The 18,442-nt window shown below is 38.3% G+C and overlaps 1 protein-coding gene across 4 annotated transcripts in view; it reads right to left on the bottom strand.

Annotated features, from left to right (window-relative positions):
- Positions 1-18,442, bottom strand: part of PRKG1 (protein kinase cGMP-dependent 1) — a 1,416,234-nt gene that overhangs the window by 493,709 nt on the left and 904,083 nt on the right. For all 4 annotated transcript variants that reach the window (XM_070781204.1, XM_070781203.1, XM_070781205.1 and 1 more), the window contains one exon: positions 16,259-16,364. In XM_070781204.1, coding sequence (XP_070637305.1) covers positions 16,259-16,364 — 106 coding nt within the window. The remainder of the gene's footprint in view (positions 1-16,258; positions 16,365-18,442) is intronic.

An 18,442-nucleotide genomic window follows, 5' to 3' on the forward strand; every position in this document is an offset into this window, starting at 1 on the left:
ATTTATAAAAGCCTGAAACTGGAAAGAACTCATGATCATTGTCATTAAAATGGACAAAAAAATTGTGTCATATTATACAGAGCAATAAAAAAGAATGAACTATTGATACACACAACAAAAGAGATGGCTCTCTCAGACATAATGTTAAGCAAAAAAAAAAAAGCCAGTTACAGAAGAGTACATATTATATGACTCCATCAACATGATGTTGAAAGACAGGCAAAACTAATCGATGATGGTCAAGCTCAGAATAATGGTTATCCTTGACAGAGGAGATTAACTGGGAAGGGACACAGGAGAGCCTTCCAAGGAACTGAAAACATCCTCTATCTTGTTCTTGATCTGGTTACCTGGGCATATAGATCAGTATGCATTGATTTGTACCTTTAAGCTTCGTGCACATTATAGTATATGTAATATATTGCAATAAACATGTTTTTAAAATGTTAAACCCAAATCCAGAAGTGCCTTATTTTTTTCTTCCATGAAAAATACAAAGGATCTGTCTAAACATTTATGCACCTGAAAACCCAATGTGGAAAGATAAATACACAGACTTTCCTTTTTAAAGCCAAGTGTCAGTTTCACTACTCCCCAGGATCTTGCCTTGACACTGACCAAGTTCCACTGTCTGAATAAAATCTGATAAACATATGCACAGGATTCACAGCAAGTGTACATAAGTAGGTTGAAATTGTGTTATTTTCATTCTAAATCTCTTTCTTATTACATCTACCCTATGCCCTGGTCTTGCAAACCTGAGTCCCTTAAACTCAAGTACAGAAGTCAATGGTGACAGCATACTGTACCAAGATTTAATATTAAATAATATGGAAGAATGTAATATTAGCAGAAACATTAAAAACTGTATACATCCTGAGCATAATTAGGTAAAATATTCACATGGGTAGAAAAATATTACAAGTAAAATCCTCAAATGCTGACAAAAGGTATCGTTTTGTAAAGTAACAATTTTTTTTCTAATTTTTTAGAATTTTTATGAAATGTACTTTATTAATGCATAACCATTAAAATAAAATGAAATGAAATAATTTAGAAAAGCTATATTTTTTAAAAGGTATTTGAGAGCTACATGAAGATATCACCTATGCCTCCATTTTCATGATTATGATGCCTTTGCTTCTCAATGATTATGAATTTATTCTCAATGTCAGCTCTCCTAAAGTTACGGTTTTTCCCTGTTGTGTCAAAATGTCTAGCTACAATGCTACCCCTCACTGACACAGCTTCAGCTTCACATAACCTCCAGCTCTGCCCCTGTGTGCTGGGAGACTGCTATGACTTACTTCCTTGGTTTCTGGCTCTTTCATCAACATGGTTTCATCAAATGGGTTTTAGCTACAGGACCCCATAACTCCTCTAGGCCTGTCCTCTCTGTCATCCAAAAACACACTGCCTATTTACTTTATCACACTCAACTTCCTGAGAGACCAAATTAAGGGAGTCAATGGCAGCAACAGATGAACCAGTGACACCAGGATAGGAATACAGGCAGGTCCATGAACCAAAACAGCAAGGTATACAGGAACATGGACGTGACGGAGCTTGATGATAAAGTTAGTATAGTAGGGACTTACGAATGTAGGCATTTGCAGACACCCAGAGCTTGAATAAGACAGCACAAACAGTGGCTCAGACAAAAAAGTTCAGAAAAATGATATCCTGATGATCAGAAAAATAATGTTAGCCATAGGTCTGCCTTATAGTATTACAGTGTACTTGTTAATTCTAAAATCTGCTTTGAATAAATCTGTCTTGAGTTTAAGGATCTTCTTAAGTATGAATAGTCTACCACTTTTCAGAAAAAGGAGAGTAAGTTGCACTGCTGTTTAAGTCCACAACCTTTGGAGTGGGCTAGGATCTTTCCAGAGTCCTTACACGGTCTCAAGAGGGAAACTAATTTTCCACCTTAGGTTAAGGGCATTGATCTAAAAATAAAAGGCATTTTCACTTTATTTCTTTATTGACAATTTATTAAAACATTTAGGAAATGAATTCTTTGTTTACCTGAATTATTTCTTATATAAGAAAAAAAGTATACAATATAGTATAGTCACATTAATGTGAAGTCTATATGGGGGGGATTTAAAAGGTTAATCGTGTACGTTGAAATGTCAGAGCAATTTAACAAGGACTATGAAGAACAATGATTAGTGTCAGAAGAAATATCTCTTTCCTACAAAGAACTGGATTTTTTTTTAACTTAAACAGGCTATGTTTTTGTCTTAGCTTCAAATTGAATTAAAAATAGTTTAGTGCTAGAGAGCCTAATTAGCTGTTAGAATTCTGAGAATCAGAGCTTAAGTCATCAAGAGTGAGGACTGAGTGAACTGTCATTAGGGAGACAATACATCTTTAAAACAGGCTAAATAAATGAGAATTGTTTTTATGAGAGGCAACTCCAGTTTTCAGGCATGCATCTTATTTCTTGTTCAATACAAAAAGCTCATTTTATGTATTTATATGTGCAATAAAATCTCATTTGGGTTAATTCTACATATCCAATATAGAATTCTTCATTTTGCAAAGTGGTCTTATCGTTACTACTAAATACTCAGCACATCTTCACGTTGTGTAATAAGTGTCTAAAAGTACTTAAAATATGAACATAATATTTTTAACATAGAATATATTTGTTTAAATCTATCCTTTTGATCACATGTTGCTTGTACCAAAAATTTACCCTTGAGAAGGTAAAGACTACTTCTACATCTGGATGTATTTATTTATTGAGGGAAAGAAAGGAGGAGGAGGAGGGCAGGAAGAAGAGGAGAAAGGTGGAAGCAAAGAAGAAAGAAAAGAGGAGGGAAAGCAAAGTACAACGGGAGGAAGGAAGGTTGGCTTAACGCCATTCACATTGATATTCACTAAGTTTACTAAAGACAAATCAATAAATTCTTGCTGGTTCGGGTTTAGCTACTTTTCAGACTAATCTTTTAGATGCTTTTACAGTATATCTTCATATTTTTATCCAAACAATATTGCAACATAAATTAACTACATCACCAAAAACCTTACAGTATACCTTCATATTTTTATCCAAACAATATTGCAACATAAATTAACTACATCACCAAAAACCTCTCATTCCCCAAACCACCCCCTACTCCGTCTCTAACACCAGGGCATAATTTCAACAAATACTGCTACTTCTAAGTACACGGAACTCAGAGTGCACATAACCAAAACAGATGAAATTTGTAAGGACTCAGAATTCTCTGGAACTAAAGTCTTTGAATTTTAATATGTTCCTTGTATTGTCTTGAATCTTGGCCCTGTCTGTGTTAGATTCAGTCATGGGTTTAATTTCTTTCAAAAAAATAAAACAAATCCATCCTCTGAGGTAACTTTGATTTATTTCTGTTTGCACAACAGACCAGAGGACTTAGGAGTTTTTTTCCCGAACATGGAATGCAGCGTTTACTCATTGGATCCCATCCAGTCAATTGAGGAAACAGAATCCATTTAATTTCTTGAAAAGTACTGCATAATTTTAAGCCCTTTGTATTTATAGAGTAATTGAAGTTATGCTACTTACTTGGAATCCTTCTAGGGTTCAGCACAAATATTCTACCATTTGTTGTATACATACAAAGTAAATTTTAAAATAATATACGTATCAAGAGATTTCAAAGAAAAACGATACTCTCCCTTCTGGTCTTAAATGACTGTTCAGAACCTCAAGATTCCTTTCATATATGGATATATGATTACACAGAAATGCTAGAATTTTTTTTCAATGGTTGAAATTCATCAAGAAATGAATTTTCAAAAATTGCTTTGGTCGTTTTTTATCCTTATGACTATTTTTTAATACATTCACCAATTGGCACTTCCCACATATAGATATGGGCTTTCCTGGTGGCTCAGCAGTAAAACATCCACCTGTCAATGAAGGAGATGTGAGTTCAATCCCTGGGTCTGGAAGATCCCTTAGAGAAGGAAATGGCAACCCACCCCAGTATTCTTGCCTGGGAAATTCCATAGACAGAGGAGCCTGGCAGGCTACAGTCCATGGGGTCACAACAGAGTTAGACGCAACCTAGCAACTAAACAACAGCATATGGATACAACTATAGGTATGAATAATACCGAAATGAAGATCATGGCATCTGGTCCCATCACTTCATGGGAAATAGATGGGGAAACAGTAGAAACAGTGTCAGACTTTATTTTTTGGGGTTCCAAAATCACTGCAGATGGTGACTGCAGCCATGAAATTAAAAGACGCTTACTCCTTGGAAGGAAAGTTATGACCAACCTAGATAGCATATTCAAAAGCAGAGACATTACTTTGCCAACAAAGGTCCGTCTAGTCAAGGCTATGGTTTTTCCTGTGGTCATGTATGGATGTGAGAGTTGGACTGTGAAGAAGGCTGAGCACCGAAGAATTGATGCTTTTGAACTGTGGTGTTGGAGAAGACTCTTGAGAGTCCCTTGGACTGCAAGGAGATCCAACCAGTCCATTCTGAAGGACATCAGCCCTGGGATTTCTTTGGAAGGAATGATGCTAAAGCTGAAACTCCAGTACTTTGGCCACCTCATGTGAAGAGTTGACTCATTGGAAAAGACTCTGACATTGGGAGGGATTGGGGGCAGGAGGAGAAGGGGACGACAGGGGATGAGACGGCTGGATGGCATCACTGACTCGATAGACGTGAGTCTCAGTGAACTCTGGGAGTTGGTGATGGACGGGGAGGCCTGGCGTGCTGCGATTCATGGGGTTGCAGAGTCGGACACGACTGAGCGACTGAACTGAACTGAAGTGATTGATCCTCTAATATTACCCATCTTTAGGAAACTGGCTTGATATGATCAAGAGAACAAGGACTTGGGACTCATCTGTGTGACACTGGGAAGGCTGATTTCCATAATTCCAGTTGCCAACTACCTCAAAGGGTCTTACCCAAGTTAAGTGAGATAATGTGTGTGAAGCAGCAGGTGTGGGCCATTTTGTCCTTATTTACTCCCTCATCTCCTTCGCTACTCTGGAAGTGCTCACTGTCCGGGAGTGATCAGAACTCAGCTCTCTTTCTGTCACCAGATATCATGCCTGCTGCTCCCTCTCGTGGGCTCCCTACCCTGAGTGCACTTCCCCTACACCTGAGGCAAAGCCGAAAGGCAGGACTGTCTGGTTCAGAGATACCCATTCTGCTTAACCGCCAGACTCTAAGCTTAAGAGGTCACCTTTGTAAAATCATATTGGTAAATAAATGATGACCAACCTTATTCCAAGCACCCAAAAACCCAACAAAACCCTAAAAACAGAAACTATGTTTCATGTTTCTTCTTTCATTTATTTGCTTTTTCTAAACAAATAAACTGATGTACTTTCGTCTTCCCAAGACAGATAAAACATATAAGCTGAGACACATACTTTGTCTAAGTCACCCAGATGTTTACTTTGTTCCTTGACAGCATTTCCCCATCCACACTCCAGATTCTCAGATTTCTCTCCAATTGTGAAGAAGTAGGTTTCTCTATCTAGTGGAGAAATCTATGTGGCTGGGATCTGAGAATTTATCTTCTTATTTTCCCTAAAAGTTTGTGGACTCCTTCTGAATTGTTCATTGAGGAACAGTTCTCCTGATGGAAAAAAACAAACAAACAAAAAAAAACTCCCTCCCAAATGTACCAGACCCTTTGCATACAAAATATTTTACAAAGATAGGACCATAAGCAGGCTCAGTATCAAAAATACAGAAGTATAAGCCTCTAATAATGTAAAACAACTATTGTTGTTAAGTCGCTAAGTCGTTAATCAACTGTGTGTGCGTGTGTGTGTGTGTGTGTGTGTGTGTGTGTGTGTGTGCATGCATGCTCAGTTGCTCAGCTGTGTCCGATTCTTTGTGACCCCTGAACTCTAGCCCACCAGGCTCTTCTGCCCATAAAAATCAATTATACTTCAATAAAAAAAAAGCTTCACAACAGAAATTATTTATGAGGATCAAAACTACAGCAAGAAAATGGAGAAATACTAAACTGCTTTAACATACTGCTATTGCTTTTTAAACCCCAAAGTGCTGAGAAACTATCCTTAGGGACATGATGAGGGAAAGTTAGACTCTGATCACCGAAGGGATGCATCCTTTCAAGCCCAGACTCAAGAAGGAACAGCATAATGGACTGATTAGTATTGATATCAAGTCCCTTAGTCAGGGACATGTTTTCTCTGGGAACAAACAGGATCTGTCTATATGAGTCATTACCTACTTAAATGGGAAATTTCAGCCACAAACACCTTAAATCAGATATCTTATCTTTTGCAAGGATTAGAAGGAGTTCACACATGTGGAACTGAATGTACCTATACGGGAATGTTGTAGATGAATAATTTTCATCACTATGTCATTATGCAAATAACAGATTACATTGTTTTTCTTTTTTAAAAAAAGCATCAATATGGAGACATTTGTGCAAATGCTAAATGACAACATGAAATTAATGGTCACTTTTACATATATCTGCCCCTGTGTCATCTTTAATGAGAATGGATCTGCTACCATGAAATGGGTTGTAAGCAGGCCAACTTGAAAATGGGGTGAGAAAGTGCCTCTTCATTTATTCATCACATTATTTCCCTTAAAACTATGCCAGCTTTGCCAAGCTCAATTCTAATGCAGGTTTCACGGTCATCTAGAAAAGCTTTATTAAAGCTCAAAGCTTAAGAGCTTAAAAAGGTCTGTCACTTATTTTTTGAAAATTTTAAAAAAATGATCTAAAATCCCTAAAATTATTTTCATATGCATCTTCTTTTGCCATCTCTCCCTGTAAAATCTAGGAAAAGTGGGTTTGTGATTTTCATCTTACACGAATGTGATCTCAACAAAAGTCAGTCCGACTATGTTACTGTTGCTTACATAATTTATGCCCAAAAGAGTAGCAGCATAATTTCTTCCAGCTGAAGTATACCAACAATACGCCATCAATAAATGTCCAAATAGGGCAATTCCTGAAAGGGATTTCACAGAACTCAGCCTAACTAAGCAAGGACAGGTCCTGCCTAAAGACTACCATCTGTGCTTCGAAGTCTCTATGTAGGAGGGTATAAAGGAGCTTCCAGCCATAAGCACTTTCCTTTGAAGCCAGAAGACACTGAATCCTGAGCTCTTGGTTATTTAATATCCATTTTAGTAACAATGGTGCCTCCTTACATACAGATGGTAGATTTCTAAACAGCTGAAGGCTCCATCACTGAGCCCATGCAATTCTAACACATCATCACCATTGTATTCATCACCACTTAAAGTGACAGCTCTTATGCTAATATGGAGCTTTATTTCTGAGGACATTTCCTAGCAGGGTATGACGCTTTCAAATTGTGGTGCTGGAGAAGACTCCTGAGAGTCCCTTGGACAGGAAAGAATCAAACCAGTCCATCTAAAAGGAAATCAACTCTGAAAGTTCCTTGGAAGGACTGAGGCTGAAGCTCCAATACTTTGCCCACCTGATGTGAAGAGCTGACTCATCAGAAAAGACCCTGATGCTGGGAAGGATTGAAGGCAGGAGGAGAAGGGGACGACAGAGGATGAGATGGTTGGATGGCATCACCGACTCGATGGACATGAATTTGCGCAAACTCCAGGAGATGGTAAAGGATGGGGAAGCCTGGCATGCTCCAATTCATGGGGTCACAAAGAGTTGGACACAACTTAGTGACTAAACAACAACATCCTAGGTGGTAGGAGGAAGGAATAAATTATTGAGGTTTAGGGAAAGGGGACTATTAGAGAAAAAATGCAGTAAATTGGAAACCCAGATAAACCAAGAATAACTGCCCAAATGTCCAAGCAAAGTAAATTTAAGTTTGTTGAGAAGGGTAGCAATGGGTGGGAACTACTATTTGAGGATCCAGTAGTTACTGAGGCAGCATGGGGCCAATTTTAAGTATCATTTCTGGAACCACTGGCTTTAAAGACTTTTCTTGAGGATTAAATAAGTTAATACATCTAGAGTGTTTTCAAAACTGCTTGGCATATATTCAGTAACTGTTTGCTCATATTATCTATTTTGTTTATTCCTAATTCTACTTCTTCATGGTGGGAGGGTCCCCTATTTTTGATTGCAAAAACTTAGTCAGATTAAAGAAACTTGCCTGAATCTAGAAAAATGGTATGCTGCTGCAGTTAAGTCGCTTCAGTCGTGTCCGACTCTGTGCGACCCCATAGACGGCAGTCCACCAGGCTCCCCCATCCCTGGGATTCTCCAGGCAAGAACACTGGAGTGGGTTTCCATTTCCTTCTCCAATGCATGAAAGTGAAAAGTGAAAGTGAAGTCACTCTGTCGAGTCCAACTCTTAGCAACCCCATGGACTGCAGTCCACCAGGCTCCTCTGTCCATGGGATTTTCCAGGCAAGAATACTGGAGTGGGGTGCCATTGCCTTCTCTGAGAAAAATGGTACAGATGAACTTATAAGCAAAGCAGAAATAGTCATATATGTAGACAACAAATTTATGGTTACCAAGGGGGAAGGAGGGTGGGACAAAATGGGAGACCGGGGTTGACATATATACATGTATAAAGTAGGTTAGTAATGAGAACAGACTGTATAGCACAGGGAACGCTATTCAGTGCTTTATGGTGATTCAAATAGGAAAGAAATGTAAAAAAGAGTGGATATATGTATATCAATAACTGATTCACTTCACAGGAAATCAGAAACTAACAACATTGTAAAGCAACTATCCTCCATTTAAAAAAAATACAGAAACTTGTCTAAGCTTACATATATATAAATGAATCCAAAATCGAAACATACTCTTTTCCTAACACATCATACAAACATCTGGAATATTTGAAATATAATTTCTACCTTCATCTTATACACTGGATCAATGATTCCCAAGAGTAGTTCCCAGACCAAAAACATGAGCATCCGCTGAGAACTTGTTAAAAACGTCAATTTCCAGACGCACCCCACATCTGCCATTCAAAACTGACATTACAAGGGTAGCTATATGCAGTTACTTTCTCTTTGTATGGCAAATAAACCAATCTTAGCAGGAACATTAACACCTATCCTAGAGGAATTGTGAAACACCAGAACATATGTTTAGTCATGATCATGGTGAGTTCTACTCTGGAGATTTTGAACAAAAGACAGCTGACGTTCTATACAATAGCAAAATTTCAGCTTTACTTTAGGGCAGAGAATTTGATCAGTATATAGTTGACCCTTGAACAGCAGTGACATTTTTTTTTTTTTCTACAGTAAACACTACAATGTCTCACAATCCATGGTTGGTTGGAACTGATGATGTTTTATGGTAGATATAGAGGAATCATATAGAGGGCTGACTATAAGTTATACTCCAGTTTTTGACTGCAAAAGGGCTGGTGCCCCGATCATCACATTGTTCAAGGGTTAACCATACTATCAATTTCTTGTGTGACCCTGGGCAATTTCCATAACCAGCCTAGGTCTTGGCTCTCCCATTAGTGGAATGAGAAAACTCTTATATCCTTTACAAGTTTATATTCTACTCTAAGAACTCTACATCTCTATGTTCTTTTATAAATATGATAAAAAATAAAAATCTGTGAAATAAGGTGACCTACTGGATTGAGTTAAGAATATGAAAATTTTTTTGATTTTTAAACTGGATCAGAGAAAGAAATACTTGCAAGGCATTTTAAGTTTTCATTATCCCAAGGCTGAAATTAAATCATATAGAGTATAGGGACCTCTCTAGAAATCCAATGGTTGATTCCACTCCTCCAGGCTCAATCCCTTGTCAGGGAACTAAGATCCCATATGCCATGTTCAGTTCAGTCAGTCATGTCTGACTCTTTGTGACTCCATGAAATGTAGCATGCCAGGCCTCCCTGTCCATCACCAGCTCCCAGAGTCCAGCCAAACCCATGTCCATTGAGTCAGTGATGCCATTCAACCATCTCATCCTCTGTCGTCCCCTTCTCCTCCTGCCCTCGATCTTCCCCAGCATCAGGGTCTTTTCAAATGAGTCAGCTCTTCACATCAGGTGGTCAAAGTATTGGAGTTTCAGTTTCAACATCAGTCCTTCCAATGAACCCTCAGGACTGATCTCCTTTAGGATGGACTGGTTGGATCTCCTTGCAGTCTAAGGGACTCTCAAGAGTCTTCTCCAATACCACAGTTCAAAAGCATCAATTCTTCAATGCTCAGCTTTCTTTATAGTCCAACTCTCACATCCATACATGACCACTGGAAAAACCATAGCCTTGGCTAGATGGACCTTTGATGACAAAGTAATGTCTCTGCTTTTTAATATGCTGTCTAGGTTGGTCATAACTTTCCTTCCAAGGAGTAAGTGTCTTTTAACTTCATATGCCATGAGGGATATCCAAAAAATAAAATACATATATAAAGAGTATAGAAAAATGTCTATATGATAACAAATTAATACTTTTTTGTAAGTTATCTTTCTGGAGAGGCAAAAATACCACCAACCCACTCTCATGTTAAGCTTGCTACAGTGAAGAGCTTCATAATATACAAACTATGAACTTGAGTCCATATATTGTAGGATACTCAGATGGGGAATTCATAAGCCTGGGTTCTAAGTTTTCTAACTAAATATGACTTTATTCTGGGCTCTAAGACTCAACTGCTATACCTATAACATATCAACAGAGATGAAACTATCTTGTCTTAAATTTTTCTAAATCTAAAATGCAATCATTATTGCTATATCAGACCAGACATGAAGATGCATTGTTATGTAGGCACCTGCTAATGGCAGGTATGGCAAAAACTACTGGATGAGAGAAATGTAAAGCAATTAAAGAGAAGATTCAACAAGTTTTGGTCTGGGGAAGAGGCTGAAGTCACAGTCAAACCAAAATGAAATTATCCTCACAGTGAAGGCCATACTGATATATAAAAGTTAGCAGGAGTTTCTAGAAGAAAAGTCATACTGCTTTTTTAAAAGCAATATTACTTACTTTTCTAATACACATATGTAAGTAACATATTTAATTACGTTAGGTGTGTATACAAGTATTATTGTTTTAGAGGATAAGGTGGAATAGCAAACCAGATTTGGCCTTACTCCCTAGGAATGGGCATATAGAATAAGGAACCTTTATATTGAGCTTCCCTGGTGGCTCAGACAGTGAAGAATCTATCTGCAAAGCAGGAGACCTGGGTTTGATCCCTGGGTTGGAAAGATCCCCCAGGGAAGAAAATGGCTACCTACTCCAGTATTCTTGCCTGAAGAATTCCATGGACAGAGGGGTTTGGCAGGCTATAGTCCATGGATTCACAAAGAGTTGGACTTGACTGAGAGACTAACACAGTACACAGCACCAAAATGTGCAGCAGGGCTTTCCACAAGAAAACCGTGGCAGAAGGATTAATTCAGCACTGTAGCTCTATGATTCGGAGAAGGCAGTGGCACCCCACTCCAGTACTCTTGCTTGGAAAATCCCATGGACGGAGGAGCCTGTTAGGCTGCAGTCCATGGGGTCGCTAAGAATCGGACATGACTGAGCGACTTCACTTTCACTTTTCACTTTCATGCATTGGAGAAGTCAATGGCAACCCACTCCAATGTTCTTGCCTGGAGAATCCCAGGGACGGGGGAGCCTGGTGGGCTGCCGTCTATGGGGTCGCACAGAGTCGGACACGACTGAAATGACTTAGCATAGCATAGCATAGCTCTATGATTTACCAGAAGTCCAGTCTTCTTCTTGACATGAGTTTGAGTAAACTCTGGGAGCTGGCGATGGACAGGGAGGCCTGGCATGCTGCATTCCATGGAGTTGCAAAGAGTCGGACACGACTGAGCAATTGGACTGAACTGAATGTGACTAGAGCAAAGAGCCAATGAGAAGATGAGGAAGAAGATGGAGAGTGAGATGAACCTGCAGAGGTGAGCAGTAGCCAAAGGAAACAGTGATTTGGAGACAATGCCAAAGAACTACTCTATCTTAAGAATGAGAAGTAGTCATGGAAAGGTTTTATGCAGAGTGATGATACAAAATTACCTGCCTTAACAAAAGATTCCTTAGTGGATCAAGAAAAGTTTTACTTTTTTTTTTTGAGGATCAGCAGGCTTGACTGAGTAATTTAAATTCCAAACAGTCCCTGGTGTTTTTCTGATTTGTCAGTGAGGCATTAAGATAAATAGGAGGTTCAGCAGCAGCAGCAGCAGCAGCATAGTTTGGGACGAACAGAAAACCCAGTTCCTACGAGTATATCCCATCGGTCACACAGCTGCATTCTAACGCTCCTCTGGGTACAGATGTGTGTGCCAAAAGCGGCACAGAGAAAATGCTCAGGAAAAAGTGACACAAATTGACTCTGGCAGTTATTTGGCTCATTTTTCAGAATCCATCTGTGAAACAAGTCCATTTTTCAGTAGCCAAATGTTGGAAAATGTTGGCAACTGACAGAACTGCCACCGGACCTACAGAAACCGTGCCTCGCTTCGTAGCACTGCTCCGTGAAAAAAAAAAATTTTTTTTTTTGCTATGCTTGCATAGGAACATCTGTGTTTTCATCAGGGAATGTGAAATATAAGCATAAAAGAGAATGGACTAACAGCATTAAAGAACCAGAACCACGTTTGATGTGGCATTTAATAGCAAAAAAGGAGGCCAAACCACATGACTAGTATCTATAAAATGGGTTAAAACCCTGAAATGAAAATAAAAACTGACTGTAAGAAAGAAACCCTCGCATTTTGGCTCTGCATTTCCGTGCCTGATGTGTCCCCTTTTCCTATACTTCAAATTTACTGCTTGTGTAGAAAAGTAAGGACGAGTGGCATGGGGAGATGAGCAGTGATAACAGAATCTTTTCTCTTTCAGTCTGTCTCTCTCTACCCTTGAAATCACTTCATCAGGAAGGCATTCCTATGTCCAACAGAGACCCTCACTGCAAAGAATTCTGATGGGTTCTAAAACCATTTCCCAGAGTTTTTCTTTTTTCCTTATAGTGTCACAATTGCTTTACCTGTTTAACAAAATAGTGCATGTGTCTATAGTAGAAAAATTCAGATCAAAGTTATATTTAGCAAGTGCACTAGACAAAAACACCCCTCCTCCACGCGCATGTACATGCACACACATACACACACACACACGCTGCTGCAGAGGATTTTAGAGTTAAGTCTATGTTTTTATGACACAATAAGTCTTTCTAAACATGAAACTATAAAGGAAAAAAATTTGGTTGACTTAACTATATAAAATGTTAAAGCTTTTACATAATGTAAAAGAGTGCTAAGCAAATTTTTAAAATCTACAATACACAGGGAAATAAGAATAATTCTGAAGTTATGATAGGCAAGTTCAATTTTGATCATCTTAGTTTTTGACAAGATCTATCATTTCCTTGGAGAATATATGGCATCTCAACAGCTTTGCCAAATAAATGGCAGAACACATTAACTTTGGAAAATGGAGGAATGAGTATTATTCACTTTTAATTTCACTAGGATAATAGTGCAGGACCCAAGATTAGACGGAAAAGGCACTGGCACCCCACTTCAGTACTCTTGCCTGGAAAATCCCATGGACGGAGGAGTCTAGTAGGCTGCAGTCCATGGAGTCGCTAAGAGTCGTGTCACTTTCCCTTTTCACTTTCATGCATTGGAGAAGGAAATGGCAACCCACTCCAGTGTTCTTGCCTGGAGAATCCCAGGGACGGGGGAGCCTGGTGGGCTGCCGTCTGTGGGGTCGCACAGAGTTGGACACGACTGAAGCAACTTAGCAGCAGCAGCAGCAAGATTAGACAATTCCTACTCTTTGTTTAATACTATGCCACCAGTGACTTGAAATGTTTCCCTACTTTTGCAAAAGGAGCCTTGAATTTTATTTTCCAGTGGGCCCTGCAAATTACATACTTGCCCCACACTTACTGTCCTTTTATAAAATGCCTGTCTACAAAATGACAAGCTTTGTGCCGAAGAAGAGTATCAAGATGCTGAAGAAATAGCTCTAGTCCTTAAAAGTTTATAGCTTAAAAGTAGAGTTAAGCTTAGTAGTGAGGTTATAATATAGTAGAAAACATGGTAGAAAGGAGGCTTCAGAGGAAGGAGAGGTTACTTCTCAGTAGAAACAAGAGTATCTATGGAAAGGGAAGCTTTTAGTTAGTTAAGACTTGAACACTGACTGTGGGGGAAAAGGCAACAGAGGCAGGATGCTGCGTAAAAGCACAGGGTCTGCTTGAGCACCTGGAATCATTAGGTTTGCCCCGGGGCAAGAAGAAACCAGGCTGAAAACGCAGGGAGCCACTGGCTGGGGCAGGACCTTAAATAACCAGTTAATGAGGCTATAGCTAATTCAGCAGGAACTGCCAGCCATTGAAAGGCTATAGAGGGAGCCAGCTGGTCACTGTCATCATTTAGGAAGATTAAAACCAGCCCGAGGCAACAGTGGTCACTGTGTCATCTCTCTGGACTTCCAGCCCAGTACTGCATATGCAAATGGTGTGGACTTGATGTTTCACAGAGTGGCCAGATGCAAAGTGACATCAAAGTCAGTGCCTCTTTTATATTAAATCAGTTAAACTCCACTTGCTCTAAGATGACCAACGTGGAATGTTCACAAATCCTAGAAAACCAACTTCTGTGGCTTAAGGTTTGAATTGTCAAAGTAGATGACAAATTGGAACAGCTCTGAGACTACAAAAATAAAAGTTTATCCAGGGTGAATCTCACTCACACTCACACACACACACACACACACACGGAGCACGGAGGCATCTCCAGTTTCCTGGAACTGTGCCTCTAAAAAGTTTTTGTTGGTGTCATGCAAGACAGCATTGCCACAATTCCATTTTGTTATGAAAACTTATGGAAGCTGAAGTCAGCGTGGTGAGTACCCAGCTCCTAGGTATGTGAGACAAATAGTGAGTTCTGTCCCACAAACAAGCATTTCACTGATTACCAATTGGGATCTTTCTGTTTCAGGGCTATGTCACAAGAAAATCAGTAACTTGCACTTTGATAGAGGCTTACAGTGAATATTCATTCTGTCTCCTTCCATCTCTCTCCATTCACATACACACATCTATATATCAATACACATATCAACATATATCTATATGTATATTAATACAAGTGCCATATCATTTGGCACTTGAATCATTTCCTTGTGAACTATACTAACATTTAAACAGAAACTCCCATTTCCACTTTTCCTAAGTGTTTCACTAAATCACACTGAGATAAAAAACTGACACCCTACCAACACAGTAATTTTTTTAACACATTATCACGTGACATATTTGAATTTTAGCAAGAATATAAAGAAAACTATGTGGAAATGAAAAATATATGAACAGTTAATCAGAAACAAACCAAAAGAAATATCCAAGTATACAATTGCATTTAAGAAAATTCAATGAATATCTATTAAAACTTTTGTATCACTGATACAAAGTATGAATTTGATTTTTTTAGTTTAACTTAGGTCATTTATTTGCCAAAAATAAAAACATAAAATGAAAAGGCCAGTTTAACATTTTAGCTCTCAAAAATGAAAATGAAATCTTAATTGGTGTTGCACCCCCATTTAGCTCACATACTCTATATATAACTACTTAAAGATGATTCTATTTTCAAAAGAAAAAATGTACAAAATAACTACTTTCTGAAAAAAGGCAAAGTTGTCAATATTATTTTTAATGACAAAATAATATAGTTTCTCTAAAATAAGCTTAGAGACAAATTAATTTCAATCAATACCAGTATATTCCTAAGAAATGAAAACTGGTGTTTCATTCCAATTCCCATGGTATATTGAGTTATTATGATAATATAAAGACAAGAAAAGCCTTTGATACTTCAGAACTGCAACATAAAATGAATTTAATTTTGGAAATTAAATTCAGGATTAAAGGATAATAAGCTGTTTCTTGGAACTTTTTCACCTTAGTCATCTGATCTTTAATATGAAACTTCATATAAGAGATGATTCAGTCTTATACTGTGGGTTGCTTGAGAAGAGTTACAATATATTAACTGATAAATAGAGATGACCTCAATATCCTTTTTTGTTCATGCAGATACTCACTTGTTTCTCTCCTCTATAACAGAATATTGAATGAAACTCTGAAGTTCTGACTTAACCACATATCATGAAATTTGGCAGCAGAAACAGAAAGAAGCCAGTCCAAAATCTTGTACTTCCATAAATTAGTAGGCTAATACAACGGAGATAAAGGCAAAAAGTGTTCCCTGGACTGCATTTCAGGAAAAGGTTGAAAAGACAATAAAACACTCTCAGGAGAAAAGAAAAGCATCCTACCTTTTTAAAAATTCCATATACTCGGTATGCTTGATAAGTCCTGTCCTCATCATTATCGTCTGAAAACATTGTCGATCAATGGCCCAGAGTTTCACATTTACAAGAGCTGGGGAAAAAGAAAAAACAAATAGGCAAAAATTAGAGAACTTCAACAGTGAACTATACTGTGTAAAAGTAATGAGTTATTCAGAGGAATGAAAGTGATTAACCTTCGTTTAAAGCTAATATCCTAATGCTATTCTATTTAGTTAAGAAGACAAGTTCTTACAGACAAAATGTAGTTCATAATTTAACACTAGTATTACTATCTATAAGGAAGCTTCCTGTTATTCTTAGGTTCTCAAGGGATGATAAGGTCTAAGTACACACTGGAAGTATTTAGTTGTATACAAAGAAAATCACGTGAAGAGAGGTTCACAAGAAGTAATACTTGGTAATTAACCAGTATAGTATTAATGACTCACATGATCATATTTTAATTGTAAAAAATGTAGGTATAAATTCAGGTTTAGGAGTTAATAGAATAGAAATAATAATTACAATTAAATTGTAACCTGTGCCCACAGTTACCATACAAAACTATATTAGATACGTTTGTTGAATTTTAATTTCTGTTCTCCCATACCACTGGCTTTGACAATGATTAAGTACAGAAACTCAAAACCACAGGATAGATCACCATTTGATCTAATAAGCACATGACTAAAAGACAAGTTTTAGAAAAAAGACAGATGTTACAGTGTAAGAAGACAAAAATATTAAGATAAAACTTTCTTTTAAAAGAAGAGTATGCTAAAAATGTTGATAATTGAATCTGTGTGATGAGTATTTAACAGGCAGATTTTACTATGCTCTCTATTTTTATATATGTCTGCAAATTTTCATAATGGACTTCCCAGATAGTGCTAATGGTAAAGAATCTGCCTGCTAATGCAGGAGATGCAAGAGATGTGGTTCTATCCCTCGGTCAGAAGTTCTGCTAGAGTAGGAAATGTCAACTTACTCCAGTATTCTTGCCTGGAGAATCCCAAGGACAGAGGAGCCTGGTGGGCTACAGTCCATAGGGTCTCAAAGAGTCAGACACCACTAAAGCTACTTAGTATGCATGCATACATCGTACCCACAGAGTATAGGGTAGAGAAGGGCTGTGGACATGTTTGAGCAAGACCAGTGAATGGGGCCAGGTTATAGTTCAATGAGGGAAATCCAGGTGGTGTGGGGGTAAAGAATCCACCTGCAATACAGAAGATCTGAGTTTGATCCCTGGGTCGGGAAGATATCCAGGAGAAAGGAATGGCTACCCACTCCATTATTCTTGCCTGGAGAATGCTATGGACAGAGGAGTCTGGCAGACTACAGTCTATGGGGTCACAAAGAGTCAAACATAACTGAGCAACTGAGTGCTCATAATTTAATGAATCAAACATAGAAATATGAATGAATGCAGTTCACTTTTCTTCACAGTTCTCAGACCAAGCCCAGTGAATGCAATAGATCAAGATTTGGGGTAAGGAAGTGGAGAAAATGTTGGAATAAGTAGGCCATGTATGTGCCCTGAGGGAAGATGCTAGAAGTAACACACAGAGGGAAAAGATTATAAAAGGATTATTGAGTAAATAGAGTAAACCTTTATTTTTTTGAATTTTACCTAATTTTTCCTTGAACAATTATTTGACGCTTAGAAAGAAAACATGACTTCTCCCTTAGCCAGTTCTTTATTGAAGAAAACAGATGTTCAGTTAAGTAGAAAAAGAACAAGGCAGCAAGGACTGGTGTGTACATGGCTCCATTCCAAATAGCCTTCAAAAATGAACTTTCATCAGAAAACAAAGCTCATCTCACAGGTATTCTCCAGTTACATTCTAGTTCCTTCAGTTGAATCCAGGCTCTTTTCCAGAACACCTGTTTACTTGAGATGAACCACAGAACTGGATGATACCACCACGAGGGACTGAGAAAATCTTGACAAGATTCATTAGAACTTTGAAAAACAACAGAAGTTGAACTAGGACAGAGATAGACAAAGGGCAGTCATGTGGGGAAAGCACATAAACGAGAACACCATTAGGAATGAGTCTGGGCTCTGGGAGTCCAGTGAGAGATAGAAACATACTGAAATGGCTGAGATTTCTACAGGGCTGCTACACAATTTGAGAGCAGGCTGATGCAGGGTCCTGGAAGCCA

This window comes from Bos indicus, chromosome 26 (assembly GCF_029378745.1).
Source record: "Bos indicus isolate NIAB-ARS_2022 breed Sahiwal x Tharparkar chromosome 26, NIAB-ARS_B.indTharparkar_mat_pri_1.0, whole genome shotgun sequence".
NCBI classification, from domain to species: Eukaryota; Metazoa; Chordata; class Mammalia; order Artiodactyla; family Bovidae; genus Bos; species Bos indicus.